This window comes from Rhinopithecus roxellana, chromosome 10, assembly GCF_007565055.1.
Source record: "Rhinopithecus roxellana isolate Shanxi Qingling chromosome 10, ASM756505v1, whole genome shotgun sequence".
Taxonomy (NCBI): Eukaryota; Metazoa; Chordata; class Mammalia; order Primates; family Cercopithecidae; genus Rhinopithecus; species Rhinopithecus roxellana.
This window is the reverse complement of record NC_044558.1, coordinates 106,488,677-106,511,122: the sequence shown is the minus strand read 5'-3', so window position 1 is coordinate 106,511,122 and position 22,446 is coordinate 106,488,677. Positions and strand designations below refer to the sequence as shown.

At 46.9% G+C, this 22,446-nt stretch overlaps 1 protein-coding gene across 1 annotated transcript in view; it reads right to left on the bottom strand.

The window, feature by feature from the left end:
* Window positions 1–7,432: 7,432 nt before the first annotated feature.
* The window catches only part of SLC15A4 (solute carrier family 15 member 4), a 32,137-nt gene continuing 17,123 nt past the window's right edge, over window positions 7,433–22,446 (bottom strand). Inside the window, exons 6-8 of the mRNA XM_030938929.1 lie at window positions 15,375–15,530; window positions 13,791–13,949; window positions 7,433–8,569 (exon numbers count right to left, since the gene is read on the bottom strand). Coding sequence (XP_030794789.1) covers window positions 8,409–8,569; window positions 13,791–13,949; window positions 15,375–15,530 — 476 coding nt within the window. The 3' untranslated portion in view covers window positions 7,433–8,408. The remainder of the gene's footprint in view (window positions 8,570–13,790; window positions 13,950–15,374; window positions 15,531–22,446) is intronic.

Here is a 22,446-nt window from a genome sequence, read left to right as displayed (position 1 = left end):
GCATCAACATAATCGCACGAGAAAGGTGCCCTCCGTCATGTGAGGTGACAATCACAGGTTCTGGGATCAGGGCAGGACACCTGGGGTTGGGGGCTGGGGGTGGTCATTATTCAGCTCACAGCAAAGCTGGTCTGAATCCTAACCCAAAGTTAATTGAAATGGAAAAAATTCAAGAGTTCTATTGCACAACACAGCTCTAGTTAACAGCCAGGTATTATGTTCTTGAAATTGATGAGAGGTCTCAAGTGTTCTTCATCACAAGTAAAATATGTGCACTAATGCATATTAATTAGCTCGATGTAACCACTCCACCAGGTATGTTTCCAAATGTGTTGTACACAATAAATATTAATATATACAATTTTTGTCAATTCAGTAAGTTTTTTTAATGGAGAACAAGCTCATGATCTAATGCCTGCTCCCAACACTAACTCACTTTAAGAGGCTGCCATGGGTGAAGGACTCTGTGAGGCACTTGCTTAGGACAGGGGCCTCGCCTCAGCTGCCCTGCTCCTGGCACTGGCCGGCAGGTCATTTTAAATGAGGGGCTCCTGGCTGGGCACAGTGACTCACACCTGTAATCCCAGCACTTTAGGTGGCCGAGGCGGGCAGATCACTTGAGGCCAGGAGTTCGAGACCAGCCTGGCCAACATGGCAAACCCCGTCTCTACTAAAAATACGAAAATTAGCCAGGCTTGGTGGCAGGTGCCTGTAATCCCAGCTACTCGGGAGGCTGAGGCACAAGAATCGCTTGAACCTGGGAGGCGGAAGTTGCAGTGAACTGAGATTGTGCCGCTACCCTCCAGCCTGGGTGACAGAGCGAGACTCTGTCTCAAAAATTAATAAAATAAAATAAACAAATGAGGGGCTTCCGGTGGGTGACAAATCTGCCAGATTGAATGCTGACAGCATCATCAGGGGATCCCGGAGGCTGCTGGCAAAAAATGCCAGAGGCGAGTCCTCCTGGCCCAGGGGGCCTGCTCCCGCTTGGAGAGAGGGCACAGCTGGCTCCCTGGAGCAGGCGTTTTCACACTGGTCTCCATCTGCACCGGTAGTCAAATGCTGCAAAGTGCCTGAGCAGGATCAGACATCTACAAACGGGTGCCCCTCCCCGGCCCACCGACCTCACAATCCCTCCAAGAAACCTATGTGGAGGGGACGATTTCCCGGCCTGGGCATCGGGAGGTGCGAGGGCCCAGGGGTGGGGCTCAGGGGTCGGTGCTGGGCAGGAGTGGTCCTGGGCACCAGCCCTCAAGGGTCCACCTGCTCCCGAGGAAAGCTGTGCCCATCCCGCGCACACTCGCTCCCTCGTCCCATCTCACGGCGTCTTCCCGCCTGCTGGAGGTTTCTGTGTAGAAGGCCGTGCCCTCCCAGAAAGGACTGGCGGTCCAAACCCTGTGGCCCATCACTGAGTGACAGCTCTGAGTGGCTCTTTCCCATTTCCCTGAGGGATGTGAAATTGCAGTGTGAGCATGAAGAGCAGCTCTCCAGAAGAGCTTCTGCCCGGCGAGATGGGATTCTGGTTACAGCGGCGTAATGAAGTGATCCTTCATCAGCCCGAACGCGCAGAGCACAGGTTTAACTTCTGGTGGGTATAAATGGGCTACTGCGGTTTTCCTGACTTCAGGAACATACGACCTTTGTGTTCGGGATGTAGAAAAATTAAAGTCCTAGACCAAAAATGAAAAGGAAATAAGGTGGCCTGCTGGGGCCTGTTTTCTCTGCTTGGGGAGTTTGATGACTGGAGAGCAGGGAGGGCTTTTCTTTCTTCCTAATTCAGTTCTCTGAAGCTGGTCATCTTGTTCATGTCCATATCTGTACTCAGGAAGCAAATCTGTGCAGTAATATAAAGAATAAAATTTCAAGTCTAGATCTGTAGGAAAAAAGTTTGATTTTGTAAGCTATTAGCACTGCCGGTCCTGGAGGGCGCAGTTTTAGCATTCTTACCAGCTTTGTGCAGAAGGCATTTTTGATTGACGATGAGCTTCTCCTGTGCTCCAGGAGCTTCACGCAGGTGGCTTCGACACCCTGGAATTTGGCTGCCAGGCAGCAAAGGTTGGTTTCTGTGCCACTGGAACAGGCAGGATCACAGCCTCTAAGGAGGTCCCAGTTCCCTTCTTCTGAGGACACCAGTCACATTGGATTTAGGTCCCACACTGATCCAGTGTGGCCCCATCTTGATTCCATCCACAAAGACACTTTGTCCACATGAGGTCACAGGTTCTGGAAGGACATGAAGGCTGGGACTATATTAGTCAACCCAGTACAGCAGCCATCTGCTTCTCTACCAGGATGGATGCTGAGAGGTGGCTATGTCACAGGAAGGCTGGCCCCCATGACCTCCAACATTCATGCTGGATTGGGCCTGCCTGGCCCCAAGTCCTGCAGAGCCATGGTGGATGCATGGCTTTTTCCACTCCCTCTTTTTTCTCCTCCAAGTTCACAGGCCCCTGTGTTTCCCCCTTAGACTCTGCTAACAGTGAGGACCTGGAGGCTTCTTTCTCCCTGAATGGCATCTTCTTGCCAGGCTCAGGATCCTGCTGTGTGTAAGGGCCAGTAAAAGCATCTGCACCATTTACACCTCATTTTCCACTCACTAAATCCAAACCCCAGCCTTCACCCAACACAGCGAGCTAGGTCAGGAATCCAGCCCTTTCCCACAAAAATAATAGTCACATGGCCGGGTGCAGTGGCTCTCGCCTCCAATCCCAGCACTTCGGGAGGCTGAGGTAGGTGGATCACTTGAGGTCAGGAGTTTGAGACCAGCCTGGCCAACATGGTGAAACCCCATCTCTACTAAATTCTTGGCCAGGTGCGGTGGCTCATGCCTGTAATCCCAGTGTTTTGGGAGGCTGAGGCAGGAGTTATTACTTGAGACCAGGAGTTTGAGACCAACCTGGGCAACATAGTGAGATGGTGACTCTACAAAATATAAAATAAAAAAGTAATTGAGTGTAATGTGAGTCTGTAGTCCCAGCTATTTGGAGGCTGAGGTGGGAGGAGTAGCTTGATCCCAGGAGGTTGAGGCTGCAGCCAGCCATGATTGCACCACTGCACTCCTGCCTGGGCAACAAAGCGAGACCCTGCCTCAAAAGAAAAGAAAAAAAAGCCGGGCGCGGTGACTCATGCCTGTAATCCCAGTACTTTGGGAGGCCAAGGCGGGCAGATCACCTGAGGTTGGGAGTTCAAGACCAGCCTGACCAACATGGAGAAACCCCATCTCTACTAAAAATACAAAATTAGCTGGGGTGGTGGTACATTCCTGTAATCCCAGCTACTTGGGAGGCTGAGACAGGAGAATTGCTTGAACTCGGGAGGCAGAGGTTGCAGTGAGCCGAGATCTCGCCATTGCACTCCAGCCTAGGCATCAAGAGCGAAACTCTGTCTCAAAAAAAAGGCGAGGTGCAGTGGCCCACGCCTGTAATCCCAGCACTTTGGGAGGCCAGTGTGGGCGGATCGCCTGATGTCAGGAGTTTGAGACCAGCCTGACCAACATGACGAACCCTGTCTCTACTAAAAATAGAAAACTTAGCCAAGCGTGGTGGCAGGCGCCTGTAGTCCCAGCTACTAGGGAGGCTGAGGCAGGAGAATCACTTGAACCCAGGAGACGGAGGTTGCACTGAGCCAAGATCGTGCCACTGCACTCCAGCCTGGGCGGCAGAGTGAGACTCCGTCTCAAAAAAAAAAAAAAAAAAGAAAATTGCCACTTTACTCCGATGCCAGACTTTCAGGAAGAAGCTTATTTTCATTTCTCCATTCTTAAGTGGAAACCTCCCTTGCCCTGCATTCCTCTTTTCTGTGAGTCCCTTGAGGGAGTCTCCTCTCTCCTCCAGCTGTCTGCAACCTGTCAGGACCCCACACAGAGCTCAGCTTGCCGGCAGGAGCCTGTGACAGCGTGGACCACCCCATCCTCTGGACATGCTCCCTTCACTTGGCTTCCAAGACAACTCCTTAGCCTGGGAACCTCAGGTCCCTACTCCATCAACATCCAGGCCCTCGCCGAGCTCACCCAAACTCAGGCGACAGGTGTCTACCCGCAGGTGACTCCAAATGCATCCTTTCCAACCTCAATCACTGCAATCAGATGTGCAGAGCTGCTTTTGGACATCTGTCTGGAGAAGCCCTTTAGGCTTGAAAGAAGGGATTCGTGATTGACTTGAGAGTTCCAGAAAAGGATTAATATACCAATACAGTTTTTATTTATTTATTTTTTAGACGGAGTCTCCCTCTGTCACCTAGGCTGGAGTGCTGTGGTGTGATCTCGGCTCACAGCAATCTCCACCTCCCAAGTTCAAGTGATTCTCCTGCCTCAGCCTCCTGAGTAGCTGGGGTTACAGGCGTGCACCACCACGCCCGGCTCATTTTTTGTATTTTTAGTAGAGACGGGGTTTCACCATGTTGGCCAGACTGGTCTCAAACTCCTGAACCCAAGCAATCCGCCCTGACGGCAGCTCTGGTTAAGCAACAGGGAGATGTTAGGGACGGGTAAGGGAAGTTATGCAATGGACCTGCCCAACTCCCACCATCAAAGCTCTAGAGGTCAAGGGGCTCATCCTGTGCTTCTGGGAAATGCAGTGCTACCTGTCGGCCTCCTCAACTCCCTATGCGTTCTGTGGCTGAATTCTGATGGCACTAGAGACACAGCCCGGCACAGAGACCAGCACAGAGACCAGCACACAGGTTTCTGTGCTGTTCTCACTGCTGCGAGGCTGTGACCAGGCCTAGTCCCTGAACATCTGGGGGTGTCTGCTCATCTCGTCTCGAGACACGTCTCTCACGACGCATTGGTTTGGGATTAGGTCAAAGAGAAAAAACAAGGTCCCTGGCATTGGGCTGGCTTTCACTCCAAGCAGCCCTGTGACAACCTGAGCTTGCTTAGCTCCTTTGGAAACCAGCAAATGCTGAGTTTTCTTGTTACCATCCAGCTTTCCATCATTCGGCTGTTTCTTTCGCCCTTTACATTCTGTACTTTTCATTTGCTTTAATAGATCCTCGTCCAACAAATCACTTGGTAGGCATTATCTCCTTTAAAAGGCCCTGCTTCCAAAAGAACAACATGTGAGAATGAACATTTTAAAATATTTACTCAAGTGACTTCATCGAGAATCCCCGTAAGGTGTCTGGCGCGTGTCAATAACAGTGCATCACTTTGTGGCACAGCGACTTCCTATCACTGCAGCACTTGGCCCCTGCTTTATGTGCTTTTTTCCCCAGGTGATGGGATTTTGCACCAAGTGAAAGAATTGGTGATATTGAGGATCATACATTTTTTATTACCTGGAATTCGGAAGTGATCAGGGTTTTGGACGGGCCTGGTATGACTGTGAGATGCTGGGCTGTGGGGAAGTGTGATGTGGTGCTGTGCGCTCCCCAATCCTCCTGGAAGCAGCATCTCGGCCCCTGGGTGTGGGGGGCACGAGGCCGGCCCCAGGGACCCTGAACTTGCACAGCCCGTCAGCAAATTCAGGCAGGACGTGCAGTCGCAGTCTCACCCTGGGGTCACTGACCACAGGCCTGGTGGGTCCCGTCAGTCTTAAGAACTTTTTCTCCTCATCTGCCCGTGACACCATGGAGAAATGAAAAGCCCTGTCCTGCCCAGCTTCCCCGAATAGAAAGTCGGGGTGAGCATCTTCACGTGGAGCGAGAAGACATTTGCTTCATGAGGCCAACGAAAGCCAGTTACACACACACCAAAGCCTTCAGGGCAGACCCATGTTTTGTGCTTATTTATTCAATTACTGCTTCATGCTGTAGAGTGAACCTCATCAACTACTATCTAAATTCAGATGAAAATGTAAAAAGTTATCTGATAAAAGAACAGGCTTTACTCTCACAGAACACTTCCGATGCCGGATGGGAAAGAGGCTTTCCTTCCCCGCATCACACGATGCTCCGGGGGACACGAGCATCCTAGAGTGTCCTGGAATATGCCCTGCCATCACCCACCTGGAGGCGGCACGAGCATCCCAGGGCTGAGGGCTCAGGTCCACGAGGCTGCCCCCCGGCAGGTGCCAGGCGCAAGTAGTGGGCTGTCACCTATGCTTCTGACCAACGACAAAGCAGGGACTCCCTCTTCAGGTTCAGCTGATTTGCCAGAGCGGCTGTGAGCTCGGGTAACACTGGACTCCCGTGTGCCCGTTTATTATCAAGGCTGTGACGAGGACACGGAGGAACAGCAGGTGGAGCTGTGCAGGGTGAAGTGTGTGGGAAGGGGACCGGGAAGGCCCCCGGGTATGCCACCCTCGGGGAACCCCCATGAGTTCGGCAACAAGGAAGTTCTCAGAACCCCAGGCCTCTGCGGTTTTATGGAGGCTTCATTATGGAGTCAAGAATTCCTGGAGGTGGGGGCGGGGAGGGCTACGAGTCCCCCACCTCCTATCACCAGGCTGGCTCCCCAAGCAAGCAGCCCCCCTCCTGAGGCTGTCCAGGAGCCACCACAGATGGCCTCATTAGAACAAAAGATGCTCCCATCACCCAGGAAATTACAAAGGCCTTAGCAGCTCTAGGTTAGGAGCTGGGGTCAAACGGTCAAACAGCAAATACGAAAATGAGGGCTTCTCCTAGTGCCCTGTCTACAGGGGTTGTGGGAGTTTTGTCCCAGGGATTTAGGGCCCAGACCAAATCCGTTTCTTATCTCATCACAATATCACAGGCTGGTACCCTGATGACTCTCAACCCTTCAACTGACTTTCTGGAGAGAATTTCCCTCGTAACATCAAGGGTGCATCTAGCTAGGAGCAGGAGCTGGCGGGACAGGTGGAAGTATGTGGTGGCTCCCTCACTGTTCACACAGCCCGGGCATCAGAGGCACGAGGCACAGGAGGAAGAGTCCGAGAGCTCTCCCAACACCACCCGCCTTTCCCCTTTCGTGCAAAGGCCTTCTGAAGAAAATCCGTTTGACACCATGGGTTACTTTTACATTTGATATATCCTGAAGACATGAATTCTGTCTCTGGAAAGTGGTATCCTTCCTAGCACAAGGCTTTTCAAAACCTGCCCCACTTGTTTTTAACCTGGGCTCACACCTCCGGCCCCTCTGAGATCCAGTGATACCATCAGTGCCATCTGTCTTCACTCTATTCTACCTCCATTGGTTGAAATTTCCTTGTCTTTTTCTGTAGTTCTTCTATACTTTGTATTACGCAACGAACAACAACGTGAGGGTTTTTTGGTTTGTTTTTTGTCTTCTCCAAATGCTGAAACTATTCTTCAATGCAGAGGAGGCTGCAGAATCAGCAGACGCCCCGGAGCATCCCAGGGCTGTGCAGCAGCGCCCTTCCCCACCCTCCCCTCAGTTCCCGACTCGGGAAGCTCTGTGCCTTCCATGCAGCGGGGAGGAATCCTCACGACACCCGTGAGCACACGCCACACCAACAGCGACCGAGGACAAACCACGCAAAGAGCCAGCTCATGGATTTCGAATTTGAGATGCTTTTTATAATAAAGTTATGCCAAAAATACAGCAACAAATACAGAAAAATTATTAACAAACGTAGAAGCCCCAGATACATGTACAATAACAGTACAAAAATGTGACCAAACAGCTCAAGTTCACATTTAACACTTCCAATTATTTTTCATTACACTATTTCTGTTTAGAAGAATGTTTTCCTTACATACAACCATGATCGGTCTTTAGTCCCAATCGTACCATAATAAAGCTATATATAAGCACTGGCTAGGTAAGGTGGGAAATACCCTGTGAGTTGCTCTGTGGCTTGAGATGGGACACATGGTCTCAAATGACTCTTATGCATGCCTTGCCTTAAGAAAGAAAAGTAATGTTGATGGTTTAAAAAGTAAGTACTTTTTGAAGCAGCAAATGAAACGTGTTTACTACCAGCCTAAATCAAAGAACATGGCAAGAGCAAGATTGTTCTTAGGAAGGAAACCATAAATATGGCATTTATGTAAAATCCTTGCAGCATCTGACCATGCTTTTATCTTAAAAAAAAAAAAAACCCTCACTTTCCTCAATATAAGTAGCAGTTTATTAATTTTTTTTTTTTTACGGTGAGATCACACAGCTATGGGAAGCAGGTGATACATTTGTTTAAGAAACTGGGATGCCGACTAACGTGTAGTTTCCCAAGACTTTGCAGTCTCCAGGTGTGGGTTTTTGTCAAAAAGGGAACCCAGCTAGAGGATTCACAGAGACCCTGAATGACAAACAACATACTCAAAATCTGCAGCTCTCCTCCTGGAGGGCCCAGCGTGCCAGGAGACACACTGCAGTAAGGCACTTACCTAGCTCCTTTGGATAGAAGGAAAGAAGAAATCAATCCAGGCAACATGCAAGTTTCAGTGAAGGCAGACGTGTTATGGGAATTTAAAGTCTTGCCTGTTCTCAGCGCACCCGTCAGTTACTGACATGTCAGCCTCAGAAACCGCACATGGCCTCAGGAAGGTCAGGCCCTCCCACCGGCGGGCATGCCATTGGCTCTTGATCGCTGATGGTCTCGATGATGGTCATATTTCACAGAAATAATGAGGAAAAGCAGGAGGGTAGCTCCTTGAATAGCAGCCAGGAGAAAAAAGTAATAGTTCAAATAGCAGCCGTTAATATTACCTGGAGAAAAACAAAAGGAAAGCGGCAGGTAAGCTGCACTGCTACAGGTATTTTTCAAGACTTTACTATTCAATCTGGTTCCTACTAAGGTTTAACTGGAGTCATAAAAAAAGAAACAAATGTTTTCTCTGTAGTCCAAAATACACAAGTATCTTGCTTTCAAAACCACTGGAGAAGCTCCCTGAAGTTAGATACATCTCCAACGGCGGCTCTGGAGGTGGGCTCTCTTCAGCCCCCCACCTGCCTCCAGCAGCCCATCCCCCTCTTTTGTAAGGTAAAAGGAGGAGGTTCCCTGAGGAAACTAGAGGAAAGGTAGCTGCCCAGTACTCAGGAAAATCCCTGCGTGGCCTGCAGAGAAACATGCGGTAGTGAAGGCGACAGTGTCAATGCAGAGTGTGCCTAAGGCCACGTGACAAGGCTGCAAATCAGGAGCAAGGGGACACCTGCCAACCCAGCCTCCTGTGACTGCTAACCCCCCACACCAGAACACCTGGACAAAGTAAAAACATTACCTTCCTGTGTTCTCGCCACCAGAAACAAGTGTTAGCCGGTCTGGTGTTATTTCCTTCCTGCCTTTTCTCAGGCAGTGTTCCTCCCTTCAACTACTTCAAGGGAACTTCCTCCATTTATAGTTATGATTGCCCTGGAACTGCATTGTTGAGGAAGGCAGACATGAAGGTAACAAAAGAGCACCTGACTATCTCCTTGTCGAATCCCGAGGTGAACATGTTTATAACTTGGCTACAGAACCTGTGTGCTTTTTAGCATCACAGATCACACTATGACACAGCCTGAACATCGTGAACTCTGGATTCACTGCATGGGTCACTGATGGGAAACCACACACCCAACCCACCAGGGCCAGCAGCTGGGCAATGAGTCAAAGGATGAGATGAGCTGGTTTTTGAATGTCTTAAACATGCTCAGGTTTTAGCATCCTCAACCTGACACAAGCAGATACCTCTGCATACTTTAATACAAAGAGTTAGCATAACACTGAATACCCAACCCAGTCCCACGCACTATGGAGGCATTTTACATGCAACGTTTGCATCCCAAGCAGGCTGGACAGTGCAGAGGCTGAGGTCATGGGCCATGCAGCTCAAGTGATAAGGCTTGAATCCGGCCTCTGAGATCTCTGTGCTCAGTTTCCTCATCGGTAAAAGGAGCAGCGTTTCAGAAATCGGCACTCAGAAAGGAGCCTGGACACGGTGAGCCTGGACACGCACCATGGTCATAATCCCCCTTTCACACAGGTCTGGAACTGTCCACTCTGCAAACTGGCATCTCTCCATCAGAGAATAGAGTTTGGCCAGCACCAGCTAACATCACCACTCAGTGTGGAGACATGGGAACGACGTGTGTGCAGAGAACGGCAGGACATTAGCTCATCACGACTGATCATCCAGGACACGTCCAGACCAAGCCGAGTGTCGCCCTGTGCTCTCCACCACGGCTGCTCCTGCCACCATGGCCGTCCCTCTTGTCTCCGTTCCACGTACATCACCTGCCACTGGCTGGAAAGCACTGCTGCACGTTTCCGCACAAGGTCGCAGGTGCATGTGGCCGGCAACATCACGAGGGAAGCGAGTGCTTTGGAATCGAGTTGCTCCATTTTCTGCTCCTCTTCAAAAACACTTTCTCATTTGTTTATTTTAAAAAGTGAGACTTCGGCCGGGCGCGGTGGCTCAAGCCTGTAATCCCAGCACTTTGGGAGGCCGAGGCGGGTGGATCATGAGGTCAGGAGATCGAGACCCTCCTGGCTAACACGGTGAAACCCCGTCTCTACTAAAAATACAAAAAAAAAAAAAACTAGCCGGGCGAGGTGGCGGGCGCCTGTAGTCTCAGCTACTCGGAGGCTGAGGCGGGAGAATGGCGGGAACCCGGGAGGCGAAGCTTGCAGTGAGCCGAGATCACGCCACTGCACTCCAGCCTGGGCGACAGAGCAAGACTCCTCCTCAAAAAAAATAAAAAATAAAAAAAAAAAATAAAAAAATAAAAAAATAAAAAGTGAGACTTCCTTTCTTCTGAAGATCTTTTTAAAGTTGAGTTATTCTGGCACTTCCTTTTTCTATCTGAACATATATCGCATGTTCAACAGTGCATTTACCAAATAAACACAATATAATACACGTCGGGGCCGGGCGCAGTGGCTTATGACTATAATCCCAGCACTTTGGGAGGTCCAGGTGGGTGGATCAACTCAGGTCAGGAATTCAAGACCAGCCTGGCCAATATGATGAAACCCCGTCTCTACTAAAAATACAAAAAATTAGCTGGGCGTGGTGGCTGGCACCTGTCATCTCAGCTACCTGGGAGGCTGAGGCCGGAGAATCATCACTTGAACCTGGGAGGTGAAAGGTTGCAGTGAGCCAAGATCACGCCACTGCACTCCAGCCCAGGCAACAAAAGTGAAACTCCATCTCGAAAAAAAAACACCCTCGCATCTGTATGATCTCACACATTTTTATAGAATGCTCATTCACACCAATTAAAGAAGAATACAATTTCCTGTGTCTACGAGTAGATCTGGAAAGAGAGCTGCTAATATCCTGAATTCTACCAGACTAAACCTTAATTTTTTTTCAACAGATGTTTTACAATATTCATTCAATCCTTACGACTTACCAGGCTCTGTCCTGGACACTCAATGGAGACGAAAACCCCAGCTTCCTGGAGCCTGGCACTAGCTGTCATTGCTGTCCCAACACTGGCATTTGACGCTACTGAGACAAGGTTGTCATCAAAATATCAATGACATCATTTTATGTGCCTATTTTGAAATACGCATCTCCTCAAATGTACCAGTCACGGAAAACTTCCCAAGCTAAAGCTGGCAGGCCACGTGAACTGAAGCCTGCGCTGTCCTGCAGGAGTGGAGGTGCGGTCCGAGCCCGCAGGCAGACACACACCACGCCTCGTCAGAGTCTGTCTTAGGGTGGCACTACACAGGGTATTTGGAAATGCCTAAGTCACCTGGGAGAAAACCTCCCGTGCATTCCTGGGCGTCTTCACAGACAGAAGGATAATTACATAGGAAGACAGCAAACACTGGGGTTTTGACATTTGACAAGACAGACTCTTGGGCCCTCGAGGAATGAGCACATCTGTCCCGCAGGCTCACAGGCAGGACAGGTATTCACAACAGCCCACACTGCCAGCATCTGGGTACCCACCGACAACGGCATGGATAAATGCCTCATGACCGCTCATATGAAGGAGCAATACTCAGAAGTACAGGGGAGACACTCACAGACAGAAGTGGTATGTGAAAGGAGACAGCCACAGTCCAGCACAGGACAGGCCAGGGTAACCTGTGGGGGCCAACGCTGGAACAGCACAGGTTTACCTTCTGTGGGGGGCAGTAAACTAAGGAGAGATGCAAGGAGGGCTTCCAAAAGGGCCTCCACTGAGATCCAGACTGCAAACACAGCAAGCTGCGCTTAAGATTAGAGACCTTTACTATTATGGTATGCACGTTCTCACCAGCTTAAATAACACTAACAAAAGGAGCCTGCTGGGAGGCAGGCAAGAAAAAAACAATGTAACAAAACTCTGGGGACTCTCCCTTCACAGTCCTGTGACTTTACAGAAAGCTATTTCCTGTGCCAGTCACGAGATGCTGAGGCAGGGCCCGGGATAAGGGTGGCACAGACACCCCCGGAACCTCGCCTGAGAGCTGCTGCTCCTTCCAAGGCCCACTAATTCAGGGAGAGCTCTCTCTGAGGAGAGGGCTTCCTGTGGATTTCCCACGTCACAGCCTTTATTTCTCCACCCAGGACGCCAAGGGCTGCTCGACAGATGAGCTCCAACTCTCCTTACTGGTGTGAACCAAGGAGGCTGCCATGCAGCCGAGGGGCACAGCCTGGGGGCTGCTGGCAAACACACCTCCTTCATGGAACACTTTCCATTCTTGAAAACAACAGACAGATCCTGGCCCACCCCCAGCACACTCGTCCTGAGTGCACCAGTGCAGGAAGTCCACAAGCAACCTGTCAGACAGAAATGATGAATGAAGGGTCAACTATGAGATGTGAAATTAAAGTAAGAATGAGGATTAAATGACTAGAAAGCAACGAGAATGACCAGCCAATCCTTTATGACACATGTAAAGATAAAACACAAACCAAGAACCAGAATCCTCGTCTTCAGAGCTATGGACTTTGGTCTTTCTTTGAAGGAAGTCTGTCCCATGTACCACAAGGGGATCTTACTCCTCGGGCTGTTCATCTTCAGGAGAAGGCGAAAATGAAATGCCAGCCCCAAATCCACTTGCCCTCTTCAGAGCAAGCAGCCCTGAGCTGGCCATGGAGGTGGCACCCACAGCCAGAAAACATCGGTGACAAGTATCCAGGGGACATTGGTGGCTTGGAGTTCTGGGCCTTACATTAGGACTCCACAGGCCTACACTCGTGGAAGGACTCTGGGAATTCTGCAGTTTCTGCAGAAAAGTCCCTAAATGTTCATCAGATTCTCAAGGGGATTTGTAACCTACAAGTGTTAAGTACTACCAGACCAGAGCAAATGCCACATGATTATACAAGAAAACGTAACAAGGTTGTTTTCGTAGATAAAATATTTTTACAAAGGAAAAGAAAGAAGAAACCTTCACTTGCTGGGTCCATTTAAAAGCATCGTAAACCTGGAGAAAACAAAACTCATCTTTTATGAGTGGTTCTGTTCAACACTCAAGATGCCAACTACTGGTATTAATTGTAAAAACCCATTATGATTGATCATGAGTAATACGTTTATTTTTAAAAGTAACTTACTATCTATCTTGTCTTTTTCATATCAGAAAAGGTGCTGTGAGGAAACGAAAATGAAAGTGCACCGCCAAGTGAAGGAAAGGGAAGCTTGGGGTGCAGACTCAGCTGCCTCATGAGGACTGCGTTGGATGGGGGTGGAGAAGGTGCCTGTCCGTCAAGGACATCCCCATAAGGAGCGGTGGGTGCAGCAGCTGCTCACCGGGCTGTGGTCAGGGCAGGCTCGGCCCCTGGGATGAGAAGAGAGACTTGCTTATCTCTTGAAAACCGTTCATGATATAAGGAAAAAAAAGTGATGCAAGCAGCACAGCGTGGTGCTGTGGAAGGAGCAGCGGACAGGCAGCTCAGGACAGGCCATCCACGTGAAAACACCTCCGTTCACTCAACCATCTCCTGAGCGCCCACGTCTCCCCGTCACTGGCTGTTTTCAAAAGGGACAGGATGCTGACTCTTACCAAAGTCTGTGTGGCTGCTCATCCATCCGATGGCTTTGATAGACACCAGCGCCAGCAGTCCAGAACCCACGAACGACCCGACACCAGAGAAGAAAAAGAACAAGCCCATTATGGCACTCTGCATGGACTTGGGGGCAGCTGAGTACGCAAATTCCAGGCCTGAGGAAAGAAAAGGAAGGGTCGTTTTAGTGAAAGGGTCACCTCAACACATGGGATCAACGCTTTCACCTAATATGGCAGAGGAAGCATGGGGTCTCCTAGGGACTGAGTCCTGCAGACAGGCACAACCTCTTTCCTTACTAGTGATCAAGAAATCAATGGCTACAGGCCAACTGTTCATTCTCCTAGCCATTAGGACAATTCCTAAAAAATTCAATGAGCAAAAAGTTAAAACTCCTTGCTCTCAAGCTTAAAGGTAACATGTGATTTGTTGGCTCTTAGACTTTTGTGTTCCTTAAAGAGATTAAAGAAACAAATTTCCTATATTGTCAAGGAACGGGAGTTTGAAAACAAAGCATACACACTAAACTGGGAAATCTACATACGGATTTTATTTCAAAGACAATATACTTTATCTTTTTTTTGTTGAGATCGAGTTTTGCTCTTGTTGCCCAGGCTGGAGTGCAATGGCACCATCTTGGCTCACCGCAACCTCCACCTCCCTGGTTCAAGCGATTCTCCTGCCTCAGCCTCCTGACTAGCTGGGATTACAGGACAGCGCCACCATGCCCGGCTAATTTTTTGTATTTTTAGTAGAGACAGGCTTTCACCATGTTGGCCAGGCTGGTCTCGAACTCCTGACCTCAGGTGATCCACCTGCTTTGGACTCCCAAAGTGCTGGGATTATAGGTGTGAGCCACCGCAACAAGGGCAATATATTTCAAAACTATTTTGGCAGGCCCATCTATAAATTTAGATTTTTATATAACTAGACACGGAGATTTGTAGTGTATTCTAAACAGAAGTCCATTCCATTGTGATTTACTCCCTTTACAAATTCATTAGCCAATTCTGGATGAGTTTTCTAAAGTGAAAACCACCACTGACTGCTACCCGCACATCCATCCGCCTCTGCATATCACTCATTTTCTCTTCTCTCTCACTCTCAGCAGCCGGGCAGATCGGCCCAGAATACACTTGTTCAACCACTGCAGGATCTCGCAAATAGGAAAAGGGAGGCCTGTGAGAACACGTTTCTAAAAATTAGATCTGCTTATTTACGTACACCTAAACGAAGCGCACTGAGAGCTGTGAGCTCAGCCCAGCCACCACGGTGGCACGGCTGAGGGCTCCGCTGGGAACCAGCCAACCACGACTGGTTTCTTCTTCTCTGTCCTGTGGCACTTATAGGGTAGTTAACAAACTTTCGTGAAAATATTTTGCGATACTGTTTTTACACAAAGAAAGGAGAACCTCAGCACTGGTGTATTTACTTAGCGATTCATATTCTAAACCACACACTGCCAAAAACTACAGAAGTGCTGTGCTGTCCTCGTCTCAACATATTCCAACAGCACAATGAGAAGGCCAGAGCGTTCATGCTTGTGCCTGGACTCAGACACCTCTGGCACTAAAGGTCCTCACCTGCGATACTTGCAAATATCTCGCTGATCCCAATCAGCACGTACTGCGGCACCTGCCACCACAGTGACAGATCGGCCGCATGGTAGACGACGTTACCAATGGTCTGATTAATGGTTTTCTCTTTAACAAGGTTCAGCCTTTTACTTTCCAAAATTCCTAGAATTCAAAAGTAGGTTAGTGTAATATTCATGTATTAACATTTAGAGTTAATCTAAAAATCTGATGTTTGCTACAAGACTTCATAGCGAACGTGATTCTGATGCATGAAAGGACCATGTCTAATCACAGCTTCCCCCAGGACTAACAGGCCCCCAGCCTTCAGCCTCCTAAGCAGGCTGAGTGGAGGTCATGCCGTAGCACACCTATTTCACTTCGGCTTTTTACAGCATCTTATATAAAATCAGATGTCCAGTACGTTTCATTTAATCCTCAAATATCTGGATTGCTCACCCATACCTCTTTTGTCTCTTACAAAGGGGAGTAGGAGAAAGTTAAATAGTCCTACTGTGGAATTAACAGTAGTGCTATTTTACCTAACAGCAGGTAATGTTGAAATGTTTTTCCAAACATAGTGATGGATCGAAGGTGATCTATTTATTTATTATTGTAACAACAAATGATGATAATCATGATGATGATGATGTCGGTTTTCCTGCATAGGGTAGGCTTAATCTTTGCAACAAAGTAAGCTGACTTCACAAATCAACCTCTGCTCTCAGCAGCACTGAGATCTCACTGTAGGTGCAGGCTAAGTTACTGGTCACCTGTCAAGTGCAACAGAAAGACAAGAGAAAAACAAGCAAGGGCAGCAGCTGCTACTCTATAAACAAAACTCAACCAATGGAAATAAAGTGTAAAAGCATCTACTTGTAGGTCCAAGTCCTTAGGTTAAAGATACCGCCAAGTTTTATAAAGAATTCTTATTGCAAATTAGGTCACAGGCCCTAATATTTAAAGTGTATATAAACATATGTTTATTTTAAAACGTGAGTATGAAGAAAGATCTGGTCAGAGGGCAATGGAATGAAAATATTTAAAATGCTCCTTCTAAAACCTGAGCATGAGAAAGGACTGGATATGATTCACAGGGCAATGAGAAGACAAACTCTGGAATTTCCACCCCAAATCTCAACGGAAATGCCAAGCAAAGTAAAAACATTCTCCATGATCAAGGTAGAGGGAGACCTTACCTTCCAGCCGACCCACAGTTGACTGCCACCAGAAAACCCGCAGCCCCACCCTGGAAGAGCGTCCAGGGAAACCCAATCCTTCCCCTCTGCCCTCCACGGTAGAAACATAAACGCCGACCCAGGCAAGGACAGCCAACTATTTAGAGCCCTTAGTTGCTCTGGAAAGGGGCATCTGAGGGCATCTTAATCAGGCAAGGCTGGTAGTGACAGTAGGGACTGTCCCCAAATGACAGCCTTCCTCCCCAACACGGCAGCTGACAGCAACCATAGCTCTGCACCCCTAGCCCTGGCATCAGTGCCTTCAAACACCAAGAATGAACTGTGTGGCAATGGCCTCCCCTGGACACCCAAGATCCCCAGCTCCCGCCTGCTCCCCTGGGACCGTAGCTGACTGTAGCCACTCCTTGAATGGGAACAGAACCAAAGCAACTCAAGCAGAAATTGAGATCTATTTTGGAAATAAACACGAAAGCTGAATACCACTTTTCTCCTTCAGAGGGAAGGAGAGCCTCGGGACGGCACACCAAAGTGTCTGCAGGGGGCGGGACAAAGGAAGGTTGCTCACGCGGACAGTAAGTCGATTTTATAACCTGAATGGGAAAGAGAGTACTACTGCCACCAGCACAGTTCTACCAGATAACTTTTCTTATTATTCAAGGAAACACAGGCTCTGAAGACTAAGGACGAAAAATGTAACAAAGAAACGAACAGGACATTGGCTTAAGAGAGACACAAATGATGAAATCAAGAATTAGGAGAAGAGAAAATGAGAAAACAAGTAAGCCTGATTATCGGTGAGGTTGTTAGCAGAGAGATGAGGAGCAGCAAAAGCGCACGCACAGCCGACACTGCGGAAACCAGGATTGGGACCGGAGCCCCCAGTCAGGAGCGAGGCGGAGACAGAGCCAATGGGGAAAGTGACCCTGTCTGGGAACAACTGAGAGCCCTGGAACAGCTGGGACAGGCGGAAAAGCAGCAGGGTTCAGGCTGAGTGACAGTGGCATGGCAAGGGGGCACCCAGTAAAAACAAGCATGTGATGCGACGCTGGATAATCAACACAGCAGTCAGGATGAATGAGCCAGATCCTTCCGATAAAAGTCACCCACTTATATCAGTTCAAAAAACAGAAACAAAACTGAACATTACGGTTAATACACAGAACTAAAGCATAATATAACCCAAAGATTATAAATAAAGGAGGGGACAGGCCAGGATGTACCAGACAAACAATCATAAAGGGAAGAGGTGACAAGAAAATACCAAGAAGACAGAAAAAGAATCAAAAACCAACATAACCAACAGGTCCCATGTACGAATTGTTCCTTGCGTGATGAGCCGCTTTTGTTGACTGATTCACAGACAGCACCTCATTTATTACTCACAGTAAGCTGGGGGAGAAATAACGTAAGCGCACTTGGAGATGAGGAGAATGAGACTTGGAGACAACTGGCACAGCTGAGGCTTCACACTGGACTCTCAACGATGCCACACGCGCTACCTTCCAACCCGACGGCTGTTTCACTACGGATGACACGTAGTATCCACAGAGAAAACACAAATCATGAACTTTAATGTGAATTAAAATACCATCCAGCTGCTAGAATCTCACAGGAATACACTTTTTTTGGTCCTTGTCAGAACAAGTAGATGAAAAAAAAAATACAGCTTTGTTTGGCATAAAGTTTACAAACTACAGACACAAATAGAAAGCCAGGCCCCAGACCGACTTCATGACAACAAATAATTCCTGAGGCCTACAACATGCCTGGGACGACTCGGACAGACACAAAGATCTGGGTCCTTGTGGAGCTCCGTTCTGACAGGCTTATATTTCAAGCCCACACGGTGTGTTAGAAAGTGTTCGGACAGGACCTGTCTGTGCCTTCCGATTCACCACAGACCCACTCTGTTATTCTTGGACCATGCACTCATCCACATGGCTTCAGGCCCGCTGCCAGTGTTGGAGTCTAAGACTCCTGCTGTAAAACACCTAATTAATATCGTTGGTAGTATTACAATACATGAATCATCCTATTCACCTACAACACTTATAGAGGGTGATATTTGGCCATAAAGGAAGCCTTGAAATCCCCAATGCAGGAATTATAAAAGCCATAATCTCTCCTGACTCAGCAAAATTTGCCACCACTAGCAAAAGTATAAACAAAAACATCAATATTGTAAAACTTAAAAATTCTCTGAAATTAGTCTTAGATCAAAAAGAAAACCAAACCCAGTTTCAATATTCACAGAAAACAAGAGAACATTATAACAAATCAAAGCACACGAGAACAGACCAAAGCAGTAATAACAAGCAAATTCATAGCCTTAAATTATCTTTTCATTATTAAATAGACTAAAATAAGTACAAGTGAATGAAAGCCAGGCACAGTGGCTCACGCCTGTAATCCCAGCACTTTGGGAGGCCAAGGTGGGCAGATCACAAGGTCAGGAGTTCGAGACCAGCCTGACCAATATGGTGAAACCCCGTCTCTACTAAAAATAACAAAAATTAGCCAGGCGTGGTGGCAGGCGCCTATAATCCCAGCTACTGGAGAGGCTGAGGCAGGAGAATTGCTTGAACCCGGGAGGCAGAGGTTGCAGTGAGCCGAGATCGCGCCACTGCACTCCAGCCTGGGTGATGGGAGGGAGACTGCCTTGAAACCGAAAAAGTTATCAAACAAATTTCCTCTCAGAGAGGTAATGGACTCAAGATGACTTCAAGCAAATGCTTGGAACTCCTTGAGAACAGAAAGATAATTATTGTCCCCTTAAAATATTCTCCTGCCTACAGAGAAAAAGAGAGTACACCAACTCTTTTTAAGAAGCTGTATCAACCCCACCAAAACCTGCCAAAAACAACCATAGACCAAGGCCAATGCTAGATACAGATGCACACGTGCTCAATGATACAGCAGCAGAGTCAGGTCAGATGATCAACATAAGCCTCTTTTAACAAACAGGGTTTGTTTTCTAAAACGCAGGAACAGTTAGATATCAGGAATCTAATACAATAATATAAATAAAATACATGAGAAGCCCAAGGCAGCCAGGAAGAGATGTAATTACCCTTGGATACCAAAAAAAAATCCAACATTCATGCTGGCTAGATGTTTAATGTCATCACAAATACCTACTTTAACAGGCAATGATAAACTTTCAACTTAGCTGTGAGCTAACAGTGGCAGTCCCATTAAAATCCAGGATGAGACTAACGTTGAATCAAAGAAAAAGAGAAAGAAAGAGAGAGATAATTATTACAAAGACAGAAAAAGAAACTATATTATTTGAAGACAAAGAATGACCATTTGAAAACAGTTCACTGAAACTCACAGAATTTTATAAAATCCCATATATGAGGAACCAAAAATACATAAAGTAGTTAGGAATAAACCTAACATAAAAGGTAGAGAACCTAAAGAAACTTTCCAAGATTCCATAAACAAATTTACAGGGAATTTTTTTTTTTTTTGAGATGGAGTCTCACTCTGTCGCCCAGGCTGGAGTGCAATGGCATGATCGATCTCGGCTCACTGCAACCTCCACCTCCTGAGTTCAAGTGATTCTCACGCCTCAGCCTCCGAGTAGCTGGGATTAAAGGCATGCGCCACCACGCCCGGCTAATTTTTGTATTTTTAGTAGAGATGGGGTTTCAGCATGTTGGCCAGGCTGGTCTCAAACGCCCAATCTCAGGTGATCTCACTCGCCTTGGTCTCTCAAGGGAAAATCTTTTAAATGGGAAAAAAAAATCCATAAGCTAAGAGATAAAAATGTGAAATCCTTAAACAACCATGATCTATTATGTAACAACACAAAAAAGAAAAACCTATTAGAAAAATGGGTACAACACAAACTATACACAGCATATAACCGTGTACAGTAATACTCCGTGTGGATCCAGGTAAACCATGACCCAGCTAAGACGACAGAGTTTGAAAGTTTTGGGAAAGAATCTTAAACATCACTAATAACATATGTCAAAACAACAATACACCATTTTTCAACCCTTCAGCTAAGAAAAGATTAACAGAGAAAAAAAATCAGTACTGGCAAGGATGCCAGAAAACGAGAATTCTCACACACTTCACTCTACTTTCAATCAGGTAAGTTACCCTCAGGAAACAGTAAGACAAGAGCATATGAGCTTATGTAAAAGAGTGACAATACGGTCTTGTTTGAAATAAGAATAACCTGGAATCAAATATCCATTTAAGAAGAGTGCTGGTTTTTAAAAACGATATAACATTCAAAAATGGAATATGGTATAGTTGTTAGAAAGCACAATTTAAATGTGTAACTATTGATACGGGAAGATGGTAAGCACACAGAAAACAAAAACAGGTTCTAAACTGTCAGGAGTTCCACTTGTTTTAAAATAAGTAATTTAGCCATACCCAGAAAATGTTCTAGAAAGACACAAAAACAGCTGCAGTGGTCACCTCTGGATGGGGGGTTATGGATGAACTGAAGCCTCCCTTTGGATCTATTTTTAATGACCATAAGTTGACCATATAATAACTTTTAAAAACTTGCTGTAGACCAGTGGTTTTCAACTCTTTTCTAAGGAAAGCTCTGACCTTTTTCCCAGAGAAAGGTTCTTGGTTGATTCTGCCTCAATTTCAGGATGTGCATCCATGCTCTGAAGTCCAGGAGTGACTCCTGCCTAGCAGGAGCTGTGGTTAACACAGTCCCAACGACACAGAAAGTGGGACAGAGCAGAACAGCAGGCGGAGCGATCCAGGTGGACCACCACCCACCTGTGATGATGGAAGGGCCTACCACCTTCCCGCAAGACAGTTCAGCTACATATACCACACGCCTTCATGTCATACGATGACTACACTTCTTGGGATTTAAGAAGGAACATAAGTAAAAACATTTCACTATAATGATTACTAGAACAGTGCAAACTAGACGCAGCTGCATGTGTCACATGGAAGATTATTAATGATACATTAAGTGATTTTTATAAGCAGGTTACAGAGGACAGTATAAACATGTCACACATCATGTATTTTTATAATTTTCCTCATGTATTTACATAAAGTTATTAGTGGATTTCCTTGGGTGGTGGAATCTTGAGAGTTTCTGTGTCTGTGTGTGCATATCTTTTATGTATGCGTGTGTGTATTTTATGGCTTATATGCCTTTTGGTCCTCTTTTTGCCATTAATATGCATAATTTTTATCATACTTTCATAGCTTTTTTACATTTGATTTTTCTTAATCAGGCTCCAATCAGCTTACACAATAGGATTCTGCTTTTGCAAAACCATAAAAGATGTATGTGTACAGACACACAAACAAGACAGACACCAAAATATCAGTAGCGAGCAGCTCTAAGGACATTACAGTGGATCTTTATTTTCTCCTTTATGATTCTAAAGTTTCCTCTTCTCCAACGCGCATCTTTTACTCTTGTAAAAAATTACTCTTGTAATTTAAGAACAGAAACCCAATTTTTTAAGGGGAAAAACTAAATCTAACAAATTAACATACTTTTTTTCTTAAGCTGAGCAGAAGAAGCCCCTTGGACCTGCCCAACTTGCATCTGAACATCTTTAGAGAAAAAGTGGCCTCCACCAGGTATGGCACTAAATGGAAGACCGTGATTTATTATGGGTGTAGGTGGTAAGCGACCAGCAAAATCAAGGTTCTTTCCCATTAAAATTTTGGTTTGCTATGATGGTTTCAAGTCTCTACTCAAAGACCATTAACATCCCTAAATAATACTCACTAGAGCTGGGAGTAAAATCACATCAAACATGGGCAGGTGTTTTATTAAATGTAATAGACTGTACTCATGTCAAGTTACAAGATACATGTAACTCTTCCCAACTACCGGCAGGTAAAACTTCTTCCCAACACTGGGTCACCTGGGA